Source organism: Propithecus coquereli, unplaced genomic scaffold (assembly GCF_000956105.1).
Source record: "Propithecus coquereli isolate 6110/MARCELLA unplaced genomic scaffold, Pcoq_1.0 Scaffold20, whole genome shotgun sequence".
Taxonomy (NCBI): domain Eukaryota; kingdom Metazoa; phylum Chordata; class Mammalia; order Primates; family Indriidae; genus Propithecus; species Propithecus coquereli.
The window spans coordinates 2,534-22,645 of record NW_012144967.1 but is presented as its reverse complement, the minus strand read 5'-3'; the positions used below and the strand labels follow the sequence as shown (position 1 = coordinate 22,645).

Sequence of the window (20,112 nt, the reverse complement as noted above, 5' to 3'; positions counted from 1 at the left end):
TTATTAAGATTTATAATTTCTTTTCATACTAAATCCTTGAAACCTGGTATATATTTTACATTTACAACACATTTCAATTTGGACTAGCTAGTGGCTACCATATTGAACAGTACAGCTCTAGAGTACTGTTGTAGAAGAATATTAACTTTTTCTGTTAGCAGGGAGCTAATTTGGCTGGAGTAAGGCTCCAAGAACTGTCTTCCTGTGATGGGCAGCAGCTACAATCTTCAGGGCTTCTAGCCTTAGCTGTGCTATATGGAATCTGCCCTGCACATCTTATTCTTAGAGCTTTGGGCCAAATATATACACAGAGAATTTGGGAGTCCTTCTCTGTGTCTCTCTGCTTTCTGGAATTTTTCTTCCTCAATTTCTAGCTGCTATGGTTTCCCTGAACATTCTTCTCTGATGGCTCAACCAGTAAAAGATGGGAGGTATCTATCAGAGTTTTAGCCAATCCCCAGGGAACTAGAGCCTCCATTCAGTAGAAAAGCTGACATCATGGGAAATTCATTCAGTACCAGTCTATTTTTCCATTTGTCTGCTTCTCTCCAGTTTCTGACTGCTTTCTAGCTTTTAAACAGTAGCTTTTTATATTTTCTACAGAGTTCAGAATTGCTACCTATAGGAGGATTGTTCCAATATAAGCTGCTCTATCATTACAGGAAGCAGAACCCTTGACTGACAACTTTTAAACTTTAATCCTTGGAGTCCACAGACCTAATGTGAGAGGAGGGGAAGGCAGAGTTGACTGGCCCACTCTTCCCTATCATATATGTGTCTCAATTGCATCACAGAAGCTCTCATTTCATATGTTTAATTTTATTTGATTTGGTTTCTGTGCATAATTTTTAAAAAGATTTGGAAGGGAGGGATAGTGAGAGATTTATTAAAAGATACAAAATTGCCGATAGATAGGAGGAATAAATTCTAATGTTCTACACCACTGTAGGATGATTATAGTTAATAATATATAGTTTCAAATATATAGGAGGAGGATATTGAATGTTCCCAACACAAAGAAATGATAAATGAGATGATGGATATGCTAATTACCCTGATCTGATCACTATTTCATTATATATATTGAAATATCACTACGTACCCCATGAATATGTACAATTATTTGTAAATTAAAAAAATTAAGTGAGAAAGAACCTTCAAACATGATGCATCTATTTACTAAACAGCATGTATTAATTTACAGGCCTTATTGAAAAAACTGTCATTATTCTGTCTCTTGCCTCATATGTGATGAACAACTTCTGTTTTTGGGACACAGCTAAAGCAGTCCTGCGAGGAAAATTTATATCCATAAATGCCTACATCCAAAAGACAGAAAGATCACAAATCAACAATCTAATGAATTGACCCAAAGAATGGGAAAAGGATGAGCAAACCAGCCCTAAACCCAGCAGAAGAAAAGAAATAACAAAGATCAGAGAAGAACTAAATGAAATTTATATCAAAAAAACTATATGGAAGATTAATAAAAAGTTGGTTCTTTGAAAAAATAAACAAAACTGACATGCCTCTGGCTAGATTAATGAGAAGCAAAAAAGAAAGGCCTCTAATAAGTTCAATCAGGAATGAAAAAGGAGAAATTACAACTGATATCACGGAAATACAAAATATCATCTATGAATACTTTAAAAACCTCTATGCACACAAGCTTGAAAACATGGAGGAAATGGAAAAATTCTTAGAAACACACAACCTCCCTAAGCTCAATGAGGAAGAAACAGAATTTCTTAACAGACTAATATTAAGTACTGAAATGGAAGCAGCAATAAAAAACCTTCCTAAAAAAAAAAAGTCCTGGACCAGACTGTTTCACAAGCAAATTTTACCAAATCTACAAAGAAGAACTGGTGCCTATCTTGCACAAATTATTCCACAAATTTGAGAAGGAAGGAATCTTCCCCAACATGTTTTATGAAGCCAACATCACCCTGATACCAAAACCAGGGAAGGATGCAACAAAAAAAGAAAACTACAGACCAATATCCCTTATGAATATAGATGCAAAAATTCTCGACAAAATCATAGAAAACCAAATTCAGGTGCTTATCAAAAAAATCATCCATCACGACCAAGTGGGTTTCATACCAGAGATGCAGGGATAGTTCAACATATGCAAATCTGTAAATGTAACTCACCATATAAATAGAAGTGAAACAAAGAACAAATGATCCTCTCAACAGACACAGGAAAAGCATGTGACAAAATTCAGCACCCTTTTATGATAAGAACACTTAACAAAATAGGCTTAGATGGGACTTACCTAAAAATGATAAAAGGCATTTATGACAAGCCCACAGCCAACATCACACTGAACTGGGAAAAACTGAAAGCATTCCTGCTTAGAACTGGAACCAGACAAGGTTGCCCTCTATCACCGCTTCTATTCAACATAGTGCTGGAGGTTCTAGCCAGAACAATCAGACAAGAGAAGAAAATGAAGGGTATTCAAATGGGGGCAGCAGAGGTCAAAGTATGGCTCTTTGCTGATGGTATAATCTTATATCTACAAAACCCAAAAGATTCTGCCATGAAACTACTGGAATTGATAAACAAATTCAGCAAAGTCTCAGGTTACAAAACCAACGTACAAAAATCAGTAGCATTTCTATACACCAACAACAGTCAAACTGAAAACCAAATCAAAGACTCAATACCCTTCACAATAGAAACAAAGAAAATAAAATACCTAGGAATATATTTAACTAAGGAGGTGAAAGACATCTACAGAAAGAACTATGAAACACTGAGGAAGAAAATAGCAGAGGATGTAAACAGGTGGAAAACCATACCATGCTCATGGGGTGGCAGAATCAACATTGTTAAAATGTCTATACTACTCAAAGTGATCTACAGATTCAAAGCAATCCTTATTAAAATACCAACATGATTTTTCACAGATACAGAAAAAACAATTCTATGCTTTGTATGGAACCAGAGAAGACCCTGTATAGCAAAAGCAATCTTAAGCAAAAAGAATATATTGGGAGGCATCAATTTACCAGACTTCAAGCTATACTACAAGGCTAGAGTAACCAAAACAGCGTGGTACTGGCACAAGAACAGAGACATAGATCAATGGAACAGAACTGAGAATCCAGATATAAAACCATCCTCATATAGCCATATAATCTTTGACAAAGCAGACAAAAACATACACTGGGGAAAAGAATCCTTATTCAATAAATGGTGCTGGGAAAATTGGATAGCCACTGAAGAAGACTGAAACAGTATCTGCACCTCTCACAAAAATCAACTCACTATGGATAAGAGACTTAGATTTAAGGCATGAAACTATAAGAATTCCAGAAGAAAATGTTGGAAAAAAACTTAAAGACATTGGCCGAGGGAAAGAATTTATGAAGAAGTCCCCAAAGGCAATCACTGCAACAACAAAAAATAAATAAATGGGACCTGATTAAATTAAAAAGCTTCTGCACAGCCAAGGAAACTATCATGAGAGCAAACAGACAACCTATAGAATGGGAGAAAATATTTGCATGCTACACATCCGATAAAGGGCTGATAACTAGAATCTATACAGAACTCAGGAAAATCAGCAAGAAATAATCAAACAACTCCATTAAAAAATGGGCAAAGGACATGAATAGAAACTTTTCAAAAGAAGATAGACGAATGGCCAACGAACGTATGAAAAAATGCTCAACATCTCTAATCATTAGGGAAATGCAAATTAAAACCACAATGAGATATCACTTAACTCCAGTGAGAATGGCCTTTATCAAAAAGTCCCAAAACAATAAATGTTGGTGAGGATGCAGAGAGATAGGCACACTCATACACTGCTGGTGAGACTGCAAACTAGTACAACCTCTGTGGAAAGTAATGTGGAAATACCTCAAAGAGCTACAAGTAGAACTACCATTTGATCCAGAAATCCCATTACTGGGCATCTACCCAAAGGAAAAAAAGACATTCTGTAAAAAACACATCTGTACTCGAATGTTTATAGCAGCACAATTCACAACTGCAAAGATGTGGAAACAACCCAAGTGCCCATCAATACTCAAGTGGATTAATAAAATGTGGTATATGTATACCATGGAGTTCTACTCAGCCACAAAAAACAATGGTGAACTAATACCTCTTGTATTATTCTGGATGGAGCTGGAGCCCATACTACTAAGTGAAGTATTGTAAGAATGGAAAGACAAGCACCACACATGTACTCACCATCAAATTGGTATTAACTGATCAACACTTAAGTGCAAATATGGAAGTAATGTTCACCGGGTGTTGGGAAGGTGCGGGGGGAGGAGGGGAGGGGTATATTCACACCCAATGGGTGCAGTGCACACCATGTGGGGGATGGACAGGCTTAAAGCTCCCACTCGGGTTGGGCAAAGACAATATATGTAACCTAAACATTTGTACCCCTGTAATATGCTGAAATAAAAAAATAAATTATTAAAAAATGAAAATAAAAAATAGGTTTTTCAGAAAAGAAAAACTTAATAAATAAGAATACAGTTCAGTTAAATGTCATTCAGATCTGGGATAATGTCCCTTACTATTATACTGAAAGTTGCTACAATTTGGTCTTTAATAATAATGATATTCTTTCTTTTTATGTTAACACAGTGCTTTTTAAGTGGTATAAGATTCATATTAAGATATTCAAATAGACCTTGACCTTGAGTTTGGTTTTAATCTTCAGAATTTCAGAACATCCTCCATTGTTATTAACTTTAACTTTCTGCTTTTTAGTAGTTAAAGCATATAATAAAAATAAAACAGTGAAGGCTGGGCATGGTGGCTCACACCTATAATCCTACCACTTTGGGAGGCCGAGGTGGGAGGATCCCTTGAGGCCAGGAGTTTGAGAATAGACTGGTTAATAGTGAGACCTCATCTCCACTCCCCCCCAAAAAAATTAGTTGGGCATAGTGGCACACACCTGTAGTCCCAGCTACTCAGGAGACTGAGGCAGGAGGATTGCTTGAGCCCAGAAGTTTGAGGTTGCAGTGAGCTATGATGATGCTACTGCATTCCAGGCTGGGCCACAGAGTGAGACCCTTTCTTAAATAAATAAATAAATTAGTAAATAGACAGTAAAACAGTGAAAATATTAAAAAATTTGGACACTAAAATAGTTTGAAAACATAATTGATTTTAAATATGATTCTTGAACGGGTCCCTAAGGCCTCTTTTGCTGACTCATGCCCTTGAGCCCACAGTATCCTCTCCTCCAGAGTCACTCATCCTACTTTCTAATCTCCCCCCACTAGGGCCAGGCCACCTTTGGTTTCAGGGGAAGAGATTGTGGCCCATCAGATCCTTGAGTCTTTGCAGAGGCCAGTCCTTCCTTCCCAAGATGGTTAAGACTTTCTGCACTGAGCGCTTCCCTAAGGCCTTCAGCACCAGGGAAGAATTTCATTCTTAATTTGCCAGGGAGCACATAAACTCATTGAAGCAAGTCTCATCTTCTTGCCTTCCCTTCTGTCTCCCCCCTCTCTCTCTCTCTCTCTCTCTCACTCAAACACATTTTAAGAGTTGGACAAAGCACAGGGTGTTGGTACAATAGCCAAATGCTTTGTGGAGCTCTTGCACCAGGGAAGTGGAGCACACTGAGTTAAGAAACCTAAAAAACTGAAATAGCAACTGCTCGGCCTAGTTAGAAAAGGTAGACGTGCCTTAACGTGGTTCACGGAAGCACCTCAATTCAGAGCAGAACGACAGGCCGAGGGGTGACACCACACAACGTAACAGAGTCACAGTACCATGCAAAGTCCCATTAAAACGACTGGCGAAAAGGAGGCTTAACTGATGAACACATTTCACATAATGCATCTTGGCTGACACCCCGAGAGAGTTCACTCCAGAGCACATTAGCAACACGGCCATGAAAGCGGGGGCTGGGACAGAAGTTCTGATGGATTCCACACAATAAATACCAAGATCTGCACTCATTGGTCTCCATTTCAGCCATGGAAACATGTCAACCACAACTATTAACCCGTGTGCACGTTAACTCCTCTGCACTCAGACTCTAACATTTATTTCCTTTTCCTCCAAGACAAAGTAATTTGGCGACGCTGATGGGTTCGGTTAAACGTGTGCGGTGATGTCTATTTTTTCTTTGTGAGATGTTATTAATGGCCTCCTCTAGGAAGCCTTCCAGCTAAGACCACATATTTTCATCAGAGTTCTGGCTTCATAGCCAGAAATTCAGTATCTTGAGCAAGCAGAAGTCATTCAGCAACAATGACAGAACACGGCGCAACACGGTACCGTGGCATTAACTGTGCGTCGCCATTCGCCACTCACAGCGTTGCCGCCCCGGACCCTGGTGGGCCCAAGCTACAGAAGACAGCTCCTTACCGTGACTGGCAGGGGTGTGAGTTGCACCTTCTGACCTGGGGCTCTGGGCGGCTTGCCTGAGGGCAGTCACTGTCGTTCACCAGAGTGGTTGTCTTGTTAACAATCCGGGTGCACGAAACGATGGTTCTGCGTTCCCCTGGAAACCAAACCACAGGGAGCTGAGAGGCGGTGGCCACACACACCTGGAAAGGCCACGCGCATCCATGCTCACGAAGGAGTGTGCAGGTGCAGCTACTGATCAGTTTGTCATTTAAAGTGACTGCTGTAAATGTCATATTAATTGCAGAGAGGGAAACTGTAATCTTAGGGATGAGGGTATGCGAGATACAGCAGGGGCCGTGTGGGGCAGGAGAAAAGATTCTGGAACAAGAGCAGAAAGCAGCAACACCTCAGATCAGCTATGTTCTTGGACAGCTTGGGGTTCACTGAGGCCATATCTCTGATTTGGGTCTTTAATTTCCACCAAAGATTGCCAACCTTTTCACCTGCTCATTTGATGTTTACGGTCTATGGAGATCTGTATCAATTAGACACTGGTACCTCAGCCCTCGCCAGAGAGCACGCTACCTATGACAGAATTCCTGCTTGCTGGGGAGCAGTGGGGACAGGGAGTCTGGCCTGGAGGACACACAGACCTACATCTTCCAGGAGGTACTCCAGAGCCAATCTGAACTTGCCCAGCCAGCCAATTGGTACTTATGCCTAAGCATCATCTGCCCTTGGGAAGCTTTGCTCACCTCTTATCCCAGCTGGAAGCAGCCCTTTTGTGGGTGTTGCTAAAGCACTTTAAATGCTGCATGGCCAAGCCTTTGTCAGGGAGGCTGAATGGTTGGGAGTTAGGAGGGTGGTCTCTGGAGCCAGGCTGCCTGGGCTTAAGTCTTGGGTCTATTACTCTTAGTATCCCAGTGACCACAGTATCAATAGTTGGCCACCATGCTTCTGTGCCTTAGTTTCCTCCAGGGGGCTGGTTTGCCTAACTTCCCTATGCCTTAGGGTACTTCAGTGATGGTTAAAATCAATTAATACATGTAAGTGCTTAGAGTAGAAACTGGCAGGTGGCCAATACTTCATGTTAGCTATAGTATTGCATTAATATTATTATTTGGAAGAGTGACAATAAAAGGAGTCAAGTGCAACTATCTGGACCCCAGACTCCTTGCTGGGTTTTTCTCCTGAGGAATTTGTCATGTAGGAATGACTCAAAATGACGGAGTCCTGAACTCCACTGTCAATTCCTGCTGCCCCAAACTGCAGCCCTGTATGGGTAAGGAAGGCACAGAGCTGCTTTCAGCTTTGGGGCAGGTCTGACCACCATGTCAGGGAGCTGGAAGTCATCAGTGTCACAAACGGATGCCAGCAGCAACAGCAGCAGAACGTGTGCCCCTCCCCCCACTGAGGGGCACCTGCTAACTGGTCTATTTGAGCCGTGCTTAGTTTGCAAGAAGTTGCTGCAAAAGAAAAGCCTGGTTGAAGCCAGAGGCGTTGGGTAGATTTGGAGATTGGAAGGCCATTGGCACAGAGGGACCACTGAAGGGCTGAGGACAAGGGGCAGAGGGGAGGACGGCAGGGCTGAGGGTGGAATCAGGCTCTGCCCACTGCCACGGGGCTGCTTCAGGAAGAGGCTGAGAACAAACAGTGAGGGAGGCCGGCCAAGATGCACAGGAAGGCATTCGCAGTTGACCCTCGCAGCGTTTGAGGGGCTCAACCATCCTGCGGCTGCAATTCTTACTCAAGAAAAATGGGGTGAGTTAAATGGCAAACAATCCCTTACACATTGCCTATCTGATAAACATCATCTGAGCAGTCAATAGCTGCTCAGGACTGGGGGTGGCTGGGGCCACGCCCGGGTGTCCCCTACCATCCCACTCTCTGGGTTGGCACTCCAGAGCAGGTCACCCTTCAGTCCCAACTCTGTGCCCACCAAAATGCACCCATCCCGTGTGCCATCTCCCATGATGACCCTGTTGGTGTGCCCCATTAGGGTGACAAACAACATCGTACTAAGGGGCTGCTGGCAAAGGGTTCAGAATGGCTTCCTATTGCCCCTCCTGAATGACACCTAATAAACGTGATGCCTTTTGTTCATACTGACTCTTGCAGCATGACAGTCTCTTTGGCTCATCCTGCAGCCCCGACTGTGGGTGTCAGTACCGATCAGCCTGTATCGGAGGTGAGGAAATTCAGGCTCAGAGCGGGTAAGTCATTTAGCGAGGTAGGGCAGGAAGTTGTGGGGTCAGGATTCGTGTTCAGAACGTTTCTCCCAACTCGTAGGCCTTTTTCCTTCCACTGTGTCCTGTAGTGGGGTTCCTGGGGCAAAGAGGGAGGGGAATTTGGGAAGAGCAGAGACATCTTCTCGTGCCTTTCCACCAATCGGCAACAGTTGAAGGTCTATTCTGTTCCTTCTCAGGGTCCACCTGTCATTCCTGTGAGGAGGCCACACGTCGGCCAAATCTCCACCCACGGGTCAGAGTCAGGGGCCCTGGGCCACGGGAGACACAGCAGTGTGGGCACGACTCTAGCGTGGGAGTGGGGAAGGCGCCGCCCCAGGCTTCTGCAAGGAGACTGTAGGTGGGTGTGGTTAAATTCCTGTGCAAGCACAGGTCACATATTTCCCACACTCCGTGTACTGGCCGCAGAGGGCCCTGATTCACTTCTCCTTCCTTTAGCAAACCCCACACCCCGTGAGAAACCCCACACCCGGCGGGCTGCGGCCCCACTGCTCACCTCCTCCGCACTGCACACTGCACCCCTCCCAGCCGCTGTGCGTCCAGAGGAACAGAGAGTCCTGCGGTTTTTCAGGCTCACTTTGGTTTTCGGCAGTGTAGTTCACAGGAACGGTGTATTCGTAGTGAATTCCGTAATTTTGGTCGTGAAATAACAACACCTGAATCGACAGCAAAACAAAAGGCCATCTTAAAAAGGAACGAAAGCCCACAGGATTGTGGGATGTGCAAACCAAGCCACGCTGTGGCTGTTTCTCTACTAGAGGTAACCAGCTCTTTTCGGGGGTTCAGAACAGGTTCAATCTTGGGGTACTCTTTATCTTAGGCTTGGATTCCTCAGGTACGCAACTTGGGGGTTGGGCAAATGCAAACCATCAGTTTCTTCTGTTCTCAAGAAAGAACCAGTGAGACGAAGAGTTTGGGATAAGCACCTTTGTGGGCTCTAAATGCACTTTTCACGGAGAGCTGCTCCAAGCAGAGAAAAGTCCACGTTCCCACATCCTCGCCACGAAGCTGCCCTTGCAGACAAGGAAGACACAGACACACTGCTTTTACCTAGAAAGGCACCTCAGCAAGTAGGGTTACTCCACATCTTTGGAAATGAACAGGGCCCTGCACTCCCATCACCAATCATTGCTCTGCGTCAGTTGGTCCAGAGAGCTGGGGTAAGGCAGGCTCACAGGCAGATAGAGCCCACTGCGGGGGACTCTGGGGGCATCTGTTGGGGAGTCCAAGGATGCCAGAGCCCTCCCACTGCCATGGGAACTGGGATGATGACTGTGCTCATTGGTGGCAGAGGCCTGGCTCATGGCTTAAAGCTGGGAGTGGGGTGGAGATGGGGGGGTGCTCTATGACATTTTGTAGGGAGCCATCATGCAGCTTGAGGACCCCTGGGTCTGAAATCCTAGTGAGTGTGCAGAATGGATTGCTCTGCATGTGACTTTGTTTGGGAGTGCATGTGACAAGTTACAAATGGCCAGCATGCACGCTATCAGATTTATTTCTCTAGACATAATGGTGCAAAACAAGCCCTCTTGTAGGACCTTAAGATGGCCTGTCCGCAGATAATGTGTCTTCAGGCTAAGTTTGGAACCAGTGAACACTCCTGGGTCTACAAGTTCACTTCCAGCCCAAGAGGCCTGGGAGAACAGGCTGGCAGGTGCTAAGGGCAGAATGTGCATGGCCCGCCTGACTTGAGCCGGGGCAGTCCATCTCAAAGTGTGGATGGGGGTGGGATGCTAAGAGCAGACTTAACTGCATAAACAGCCACTTCTCCACCAAATAGACTTGTAGTAACGCATTTGGAAAAATGCCTCCAGTTTGAAAAAAAAAAAACAAAAAAACAAAAAAACAAAACTAGTCTTAAGAGATCTTTATTATCTCAGTATGGGAATAAGACTGGTGAATTGAGAATCCATATGAAACCAATTTCATGCAATTTTGTAGCCACATATAATTTGTGTGTGCGTGTGTGTAATTGGTTTCAAATGCAGGTCCCCATGACTCTCAGATGCTCTTTACTCTGCAAGCAATGTATGCACCCCAATTTGGGGACAATGGCTTTCTCTATCGAGGCAAAGGAGTACCTCTCACTTCTAGGTTTAAAAACTCGAAGTGACGATATTTCAAGAGAGAAAAGTGATTACTATTAAACAAAGGCTGAACCTTCAGCTATGGCAGCGGTTGCTTTCACTGAGTTTTGTTTTTCATGGTCTGAATGAATCCGGGCTGTGTGCTTGCTTTAATGGGCTAATGACTTGCTCAGTTTACAAAAGCTTTTGGTAAAAGAAAACATACTCATCTTGGTGTTCGCTAGAGAAAGCAAATTCACACGCTACCAGGTGATGTTTCTGTACAGGTTTCATCTAATCTTTTGCCTCCTCTCTTAGCCCCTCTGAATAACTGCTTTTAACTCAGTAGGAGGATTTGTTCTAACTTTGAGTAGGCAACAATCTTACCCCAGAGAATGACTTGGGTACAAGTTCTTGGGTCCTAGAAACTTACCTGCAGGAATACATTTGCAGTGGCTTTAGTGGGCTGAGTGTTGCATATGCAGATTTCCCTAAGTTTTAGGTCACACATGGAAACTGCCTCATTTTTGTCTCACTAGAAAGTATCATGAGGTTAGTGCCATCATAGTGTGACACCCAACCTGGGTGCTGGTTCTCACAGGCAGAGCTGGTGTCCTCAGGAGGGTTCCTGGGCAGTAGCCAGAAAATCTTTTGGGTGTCACCTGACCTTGAACAGCTGCAGGTTGCCAGAGATCACAAATTAATGGGGAAAAAGAACTTCCCAGTAGAGACTCCAGCAGGCAGTAAGGAAAAAGTGTACTTTGATTACAGGTGTACAAGCTGCCAAAAATCCTGTTCTTTGAAAGGAGACATGAAATCAATAATTATCAATAATTATGAGCTATCTGAAGTTAGCCATAAGAACTCCTGAACCCTGAAAAGGAAACAGTGGCATTCCTTTCCCTGGAGATCTTTGATATGTTTCAAAGGACGCAGAGCCAGATGTTTAAGCAGCTCACGTGGAGGCCTCCCTGAGACAACAGATAAGAAAACGGCGCCCTGGCGTGGCCCAATGGCACAGGTTTCTCGAGACCACCTGGGGAGTAAATATACCCACAAAATCTGATTCTCCTTCCCAATTTCCAAACACGCGTTGCAAGCTGAGTCTGAGAAATCCGAGGGAGGCTGGTTTGGACATGGAGTCGACAGTTCACTTTCCAAAAGGCAGTTTCCAATGTGGATATACAAACTTGGGGCAGATCTATGCATCCCACCATCTGATATAAAAACAGACTTTGCTAATGAGGCCAAGTCTCCCTGGCTGCCACCCACCACATGCCTAAGCATTTCCTTCTTGGAGGTAGCTCCTTTTGAAAAAGTTAGGAGCTCTGCCAGAGAAGATCCAGGGGGAAGCTTCGAGAGAGAACTCTGAGGCCTGCAGTGGACACACTGGGAAGGAAAGGGGAGAGGACTGAGCAGCAGGTGGCCTCATAAACCCCTGGGAGCCGGATGCAAACCCTGTCCCCCAGGTCCCAGGAAGAATTAACCTGGCAGACCTCTTGGAGCCATGCCCCTCCCCCAGACAAGTTCCAAAGCCCAGCAAGTTACCATCAAATGCAGTGGTAGTTTGGTTGGTCCCTTGGCAGAAATCTTCTCCCATAGGCCCCTTCTCACATAGCGGACAGTTGTGCCTGCAATCTGGAACTCTCCAGGGAGCTCTATCTTCCAGTCACTGTTGATGGATCCCTTACCGGAGTCTTTGAGAGCTTGAAAGAGAATGGAACACTGCAAAATCAGGGGGGATCCAGCCTGTCTTTACAGGGAATCTAGGTGTCTTGAGCGGGGCAGAGGTCTCTCTGTCCATGGGGGCAGGAGGGAGGCCTGCAGTGAGGGACAGGAGCTTTCTGCATGCTGAGAACAGACGTCGGGCTCACAGGATCTCCCGGGGAGAGCTGTCAGAATTGACGGGGCTGTGTGTCTCGAAACCAACTTAAATAGTGAGGGTGGGGGGAAGAGGCACAGGGTGGAGACCACCATAGCCAGATCACGTTTCACCAAACTTACCCAGTAGATGGTTTTCTGTCTGATGAATTAATTCTATGTTAATGTGTCCTAGGCTACAGAACAAGTTTTGCGGCTTTAGCAAAACTAAGCAATTCACTTTGCTGTTACCTACCCGGGACTTTGGAAGGAGGGCAGCCTAACTCCAGCATCTCTGAGGGATTTGATACCCCTGCATTAGAAAAGTGGATGTTCCTTCAAGAAACAATGGTTATTCTATGAAATATTTAAGTTTGGAAACCACGGCTGCCCACAGATGTGGCGGGTTCTGCTCAGCAGCTGCAGAGGGCGGGGCGGGGTCACTGTCGCACGTGGCTCTGTGGGCTTCAGGTTCACACATGCACCTGCTCTCAGCTCTACGAGGTACGAAATGGGTTGGAAGAGACTGAGAATCAACATGTTGCTGATCGGCCATAAGCAAAAATTTGGTTTTCTGCACAAGCCATCTATTTATTCTTGTCTGAGGTACCCACCAGGGACTTTCCTGTGTCTTCTCACTGAGGTTTGAAGTCCCTGTTGTCTCACAGCCACTGATCATCACCCTCTGCCAGCAACTGACTGTGACATTTGCTGTCCTGGGCCCCGAACTTGTCCCTGTTTTATGGCTGTTGTGAGACTTGGCATCCGTCTCTTTCTCATCAAGCAATGGTACCCAGGGTTTCCCTCGGGAATCTGTTTTTCCTCCAGTCACGTGGGGCTGAGGCCTAACTCCACCGCGGCTTCGGTCACAGGCCCATAGCCCAACCCTGGACAGTGGGACTTTCGTTCGCCTTGGGAAGAGGCAGCTTTCTTCCCACGGGGTTACCCAGAAACTTGACAGAAGCCTGGATCTTCCAGGACTGGGGAAGAGAACTCCAGAGAGCACAGACAGCAGTGGCAGGACAGACAGAGACTGTTTTTCTGGTGACATCACTTTAAGCCCCTGGATCCAGCAGTGCCTGAAGCTGCTTCTCAGCAATGGAGAACTGGGTTTGGCTTTTGCATGTGCCTTTTGGAGGTTGGTTTTTAAAAAAAAATACTAATGATGATGAGGACAGAGCAGGTAGGGAAAGAAAACGAGTATTATGGATTTCCAGAGATCACTGCCACGCCTTCGACTCTCTCCCAGCTTCTGCTCCTGTCCTGCCATGGAGACTCCTGATGAGGTGGCTCTTTGCCAACCAGCCTTGTTTATGCATTTCCTGGGCCCTTTTTATAAGATGCTTTAAAGTGCCTTATTGAATTATAAACTGAAAACTACCCCGCCTCCATGCCCAAAGTCAAACGTCTGAGAGGTCAGGAGTGGCAAGGCTGGGGGAAGGGCAGGCGGGCACACCTGGGGGCGATTATGAACCCATCCCTGGAAGCACTGCCGGGGGCGTGTGGGGTAAACCCAGCCTCTGCCACCAGAAGACAGGCTGTGGGCGAGATGCAGCAGCAGCAGCAGCAGCAGCAGCAGCTACACGGGTGGAGGCAGAGCCAGCTGGGGCTTGGGGTGTGCTACCTCTGATCACCAGAGCAGGGTCTCATTTGTCCTTGGCAGGTGGGTGGAAGAGACGCTTCAGGAGTGGGTTGCAGGGAGAACGCGGAAGAGTTGCTGGTTATGGTCAAGGAATTGGGGAATGGGAAGTGAGAGAGACAGACGTGGCTAACCGACTAGCCCAGACAAGGTCAGCTACTGAGTGGGGGGATGAGCACACCAAACAATGGAGCACAGGTGACAACCAGCTCCCTGGGGAAAATAGCCTAGTTTTTTATAGCACATGCTGTATCCAAGGTATAAATATCCTCAACATGGTAGATTTCAAGTTATCCACCTGGCGTGCAATTGACTCTCACGAACCACGCAGAGCTTCTGGGCGCCCAAGTTCTGAAGACACCTGTCCTTGTGTTGGAGGCGCTGGTCTGGGGCTGCTGACTTGGGGAAATCTCACACTGTCACCAATTTGTTGAGAGGGGAGCGGGTGTGATTTGACTCTCATGGCCCCAGAAAGAATAAACTTTTGTGTGCCCAAGCCCTGCTTGTGGCCATCCCCACAGCAGCTGCGAGCTCCCAAGCTCTGCAGATGCAGCTGTCCAGCTGCTGTTTGGTGCCCGCCTCGGAGCCAGCACCCTTCCCTCTGGACAGCTAGCTCCAGGTGACACTCACTCATGCACTCCCCAGGGAGAGGAAAACAGAGGCAGAGTTAAAAGCAGGAAGTCACTGGTATCCAGGAGGCATGCAGATCGCTTTCCAACCTGTTGACTTTGGTATAACTTAGTCAGCAAGTTTCAACATCTGCAGGTTGCTGTGGTCCATGCTGAAAAATTGGAACTTCCCCTCTAAAATAAGAATTTAGCACCTGACATTCCTTCAAGAGAGATTTCCACTTCAGAGATTCTGCTGGAACACCCAGATCATTTTAACAGCAAATAAACAGGTTCGACGTGGAGTCCAACAAGGCAAGGACTTCATGGGGCCATGGCGGCTCCAGAGAGAGAATGCAAGTTACCTCTGGTCTCCTTCTGCAGTAGCTTGGGCTGCTCTCCTGGCTTCTGTGAGCTGTGCAGGGCAGGGTTTGCGAGGCCCTGGGCACAACATATCCTTTTTCCTGAAGAAGGCCCTCCAAATTAAATACATTTCCAGCTCTACGAGTTCCTGGCCCTCTCAACCCTTGGGCATCAATGGATATATCCAAGCTCCCTTTGTCTGTAAGCATTTCAAGATCAATTAGTTTGCATTTGAAATCAGGATTTTTGGACCCAGGAAAGACTCAACAGGGCCTATTAAGATGATTACAAATGCTGTGATTTCATGGACGAATAATGAAGAACAGGGAATTCCTTGAGCAACCTGATTTTATTAGTGATATTTGGAGTGATATCTGATTTGCTGGAGAAGGAGATTTTCACTTGCTGGTTCTGCCTGGGCCAGAGGTTAGATTTTTAAAACCACTTTCCAAGATATAACAGTGCTTGCTTTTGTGGATTTTGCTCAGAAGCCTCTCAATAGTTAGACTTTCATGGGGCACCACATGGTGGGTACACATTTTCCTTAGCTACTATGGCAGAACAAACCCCCTCGGTGGTCTGGAACATAGGGTCATGTGCTGAGGTCCATTTCCATACTGGCCCTTCTTCCTCTCTGTGGACATTTACCCATCATCCCTGGACTTCTAGGCACAGTGAGGGGAACACCATGAGCCATTCCAGGGGATGAGGAGGGGGCGTTCCCAATGGGAGGCCACGGCTCCTCTTTGGAACTGGTTGGGGGCAGACTTGAGCTGTGACCCAGTCTGCATGTCCCGCTCTGGCACGGAGCTGTGCAGAAGCCGGGGTAGGGTTCTTTTCGTCTCTCTCCCTCTTGGATGCAACTGGAAGACCTGACCCACAGTCAACCTACTTCTAATCCTGGCACCAGGTCAGCTCCTTTTATTTCCACTCGGAGTTCTGCCAGCTCTGTTCTTAGCTATGGATACAAACTGCAGAGGCATTTCCTGTTCCAGGTGGTTTCGAGCAGAAAGCCAGCCAGCGTGGGCTGAAGGTAGGTGGGGTGAAATTCTTCAGGAACTGCTCCCAGCAAATGTGAGAGTTATTCAAAGTTACCCTGGGTCGACGTCCAAAGCACCCAGCCCCGAGTGGAAACGAGGCTTGCTGGAACCAATTTGAGAAACATGACAAGCATGGACCACCTTCGGCTCGCCTGTGTCCAGGAGCCAGGCCCCAGAATACTGGGATTATGATTTTCAGAAAAGATAAAGGGACGAAGCTGGCTCCCACCTCCCGTGGTGACCCAGTGCTTTGGGGGGGCTGAGAAGTTGCCCCGAGACAGGAAACCCGTCTCCTAGGGATGGAGGTTTGCTTCTCTGATGTGCGCATCATGAAGCAGTCACCATGGGCAGGTTTCACATGCGTTCTGCAATGAAAAACCTTCTCGTCAGTCATCTCTGGCTGTGACTGGACACCTCAGGGCAATGCCAGGGGCTCCGTGAACTGCAGCAGACTCAGGGGAAGAGAGGAACTTGAACGAGCTGCCACACCCTTGCAGCTCCGGTTTGCTGCTCCGTGGAGGAAGCACAGCGATACTCTGCAGCATCTCTGGAGGGATCAGCGATCGGGTCTCTAACGCACAGCAGGGCTCAGGGACCGAGAGCCCTGACGTGGACGTCCTCATTCTTGTCTGTGTATGTGGTCCTGAGGCTGCAGGAGCGGACAGGGACCATCATGAGAGCTGACCCCCTGGGCAGCGTCCACTAGTTAGTACTTCTTTGCCCTAAAGTGAGTCCCAGGGAAAAGTTTCTTGCCACCAGAGGAATTAGAAGCTGAGAAGTGATCCAGAGGATTCTGACCTCCTTCTGTCATTCTTACATTGCCACAGAAAAGTAAAGAAAACATTCCTGTTTTTGCCGGACACCTGGGGGCCTGGGGTCAGGTGCAGGAACAGAGCTGGGACAGCTCAGAAGCCAGGATCAGAGGCCAAAAGACTTATTTGCAGGAGCAGCTGCTGGTGCTTGATGGAGGAACCAGGAAGCCGACCTCAGGGTTGAGCCAGCTCTTAGAGTACCCAGATTATGGATTTTGAACAACACGAGGGTGAAAGGGGACGCCAGCCTTGCAATGAGGTCCAGTGTGCCTGGGGAGTGGCAATGTCATTCCCAGGTAGTAGTGGTGCATTCCCCCATGCACCAGCTGGGAAGGGTAATTTCTGGGGGTGGCACTAGGTGACTGCGTTTCCACCGCAAATGCTGGTGAGGTTGACCTAATTTCCTCGGGTGGACAGAAGGAGAGGGGGTGGGGTCTTTGGGAATTTAGTAAAAAAGCCATTACTCCCAAGAAGCTGCCAAAAGCAGCAGGAGGCCCTGTTTCAGCAAGCATGCACGAGCATTGTTCTATTTGTGGAGGGACAGCTGGGACAGCTGGGGAGGGAGTGACAGGCAGGGCTGGGGCAGAGTCCACACAGGGGAGGTGGGGAGAACCACAGGGCTGATGCAGATCCACGTGGATCCACCTTGAGGACAGCAGAAGCAGCGGTAGCCATCATAGCTTCAAGGATGCCGCATGGACGGCAGGTGACAAAGCCACGGAGGAGGTGGCAGGACTGCCTGGGGCACAGGGGACCCACGGGGCATGGTGCCAGTGAGTCCTGGTGTGGGCACTTGGACACAGGCGCACCTGCCTCTATTGCTTCCCCTAAGGCAGGTGTGCAGGGAGCGGCTTCGTGCCTTTAAGTGTTTCCTAACTCTTGAATAACAGGATGGCAGTCTTCACTGTAAACTTGCCTATTACAGGTTTGTTTCTTGTCTCATTGGACTGTGAGTGTCTAAAGTAAAGACCATTTCAAAAAAAGACTTGGATACTTCTGTGCAGTCTACAAAGGCAGGAACGTAGGCAAAGAGGTCTTCTTTTCCTATCAGTGATGAAAATTGAAATAAAAGGGTTTGAGCAGCACAGGCCCATCGGGCAGCTTGCAGGAAGTTTGAGACCAGAGAAATCATGTCTTATTTTTTCTTTTCTTTTTCTAGCTCCATGAGCACCTTGCAACACACGCTGAAAGACTATAATATGAAGGGCGCTCAGGAGCGGGATACCTGAGTGGAAGATCAGCCACCTCTAGTTTGAAACTGAACCCAAGACAGGAACATGGGATTAGGACTGGCAGAAGGACAAGGGGTCGTAGCATATCCCATGCCAGTGAACTAGGAGCAGAGGCAGCCTCTGGGCACCCTGCTGTCTGTGTGGCAGTGTTCGCTTCCTGTGATCTGCAGAGAGAACACTTACGTGTTCAGCTCAGAACTCCAATCACCCTGATGGTCAAGTACTGGGCTGACCTTTGCTGGGCTTGATGGGGAGGCTGGGAATTGAGCCAGGACACACTTACAGGGTCTTCTCTGGCTTAGGAGGAGTTTAATTGAATGACTCTTCTTAGGCTTTACCCATCATGCTGTGGAGGGCAGTGAAGACCAGTCAGGAATAGAACCCAAGTCTATAGAAACATGCAGATATCTGGAAGTCAATGGAGTTGGCCACTAGGAATCTGGGGTACATAGACCTTAGTGAAAATCAGCGTTGTTCTGGGTTCCCATAAGATTTAGTGCTGCTGCTCTTTTTCCAGCTATGGAGACACTCCCAGAGCCACTGAGAACCTACAGGTCTTTCTGCGAGTGGCCTGGTGGGCCTGTGCTACTCAAGTTAAAGCTGCTCTGGGCTCTCCTGGGGTTACTGCAGGGGACTAACTCTACCAGTTCCTCATTACTTCCTTCACTTTTCTGTCCCCAAGCTGGTGGGCCCACCCATCCCTGCCCCCAATCCATCTTGGGTGTGGCTGCTTATTAGTCAAATTTGATAATGCTGCTTGGTTCACTCTGGGTACTCACGTCATTACAATTAAAATACAGGTGTAAAATGGGTTAGGACCCAGGAGAACGATGCTGAACTGAATATATCAGACTAATCATCAAAATCAATTCTCAACGCATAAATTGTGAGTTAAATCATTTTTGTTTTACCCAGAAAACTGTGAGCAGGTTTATCCTCCACCACACGGATCCTCCGAGCTCCAGCAGGAATGATAGCAGCTTCGATGTAACCTGCAGCCACAAACGACAAACAGGTGAACCACGCCTCCACCCTGGATCAGAGGCCCATCCAGCAGCGTCCCCATCAAAATCTACCTACCATGCTCCCAAGGGGTGGTTTCAGAGACCGTGGGTGGGTACAGGCCTGAGAAATTAAGAGTCAACTAAGGGGGAATGCTCTTCTGTGGCCAGAACGTCCCAGCTGCCCAATTTCCAGAGAGTACTATTTGCGTGTGGTGCGGGGTGAACTGTGTCCCCCTCCCCCAAATTCATATGTTGAAGTCCTGACCACCAGTACCTCACAATGTGAGCTTATTTGGAAATGGGACCACTGTGGATATATTTAGTTAAGATGAGGTCACACTGGAATAGGGGAGGCCTCATCCAATATGGCTAATGTCATTATAAAAAGGGGCAACCTGGACCCAGACATGCACACAGGGATAACGTCATGACAACATGAAGGCAAAAATGGGATGATGCTTCTTCAAGCTAAGGAAGGTCAGAGGTTGCCAGCAAACCACCAGGAGTTAGGCAAGAGGCCTGGAACAGGTCCTTCCTTACAGACCTCAGAAGGAACCAACCTTGACAAAACCTTGATCTCAGACTTCTCACCCCCAGAACTGAAAGACAGAACATTTCTGTTGTTTCTGCTACCCAGTTTGTGGCGCTTTGTTACAGCAACCATAGCAAACTAACACAGCCTGGCATTCCACGTGAACGGCATCTCCCTGGAGCATGAATGAAAAGTGCCCTGGGCTCATGCATCTGCTGAAGCTTCTTTTGCTCTTTGTTGTAGTTTGACCTTTCTTTGAATACCCCTGGCATATTCCTGACAGCAGAGACTAAGCAGCTTACCCCCTGAAAAACTACAGTATTGCCTTAAAATGCTGTGTGCTATTTCCTGTCGTCCATGCTTCCTAC

At 46.8% G+C, this 20,112-nt stretch overlaps 1 protein-coding gene across 1 annotated transcript in view; it reads right to left on the bottom strand.

The window, feature by feature from the left end:
• Positions 1-19,200, bottom strand: part of LOC105809811 (A disintegrin and metalloproteinase with thrombospondin motifs 17-like) — a gene marked incomplete at its 5' end in the record, with an annotated part of 85,730 nt that extends 66,530 nt beyond the window's left edge. The window contains 4 exons of the mRNA XM_012643668.1: positions 6,361-6,496; positions 9,085-9,244; positions 12,203-12,360; positions 19,120-19,200. Of these exons, the coding sequence (XP_012499122.1) occupies positions 6,361-6,496; positions 9,085-9,244; positions 12,203-12,360; positions 19,120-19,200 (535 nt within the window). The remainder of the gene's footprint in view (positions 1-6,360; positions 6,497-9,084; positions 9,245-12,202; positions 12,361-19,119) is intronic.
• Between the last annotated feature and the right edge of the window lie 912 nt (positions 19,201-20,112).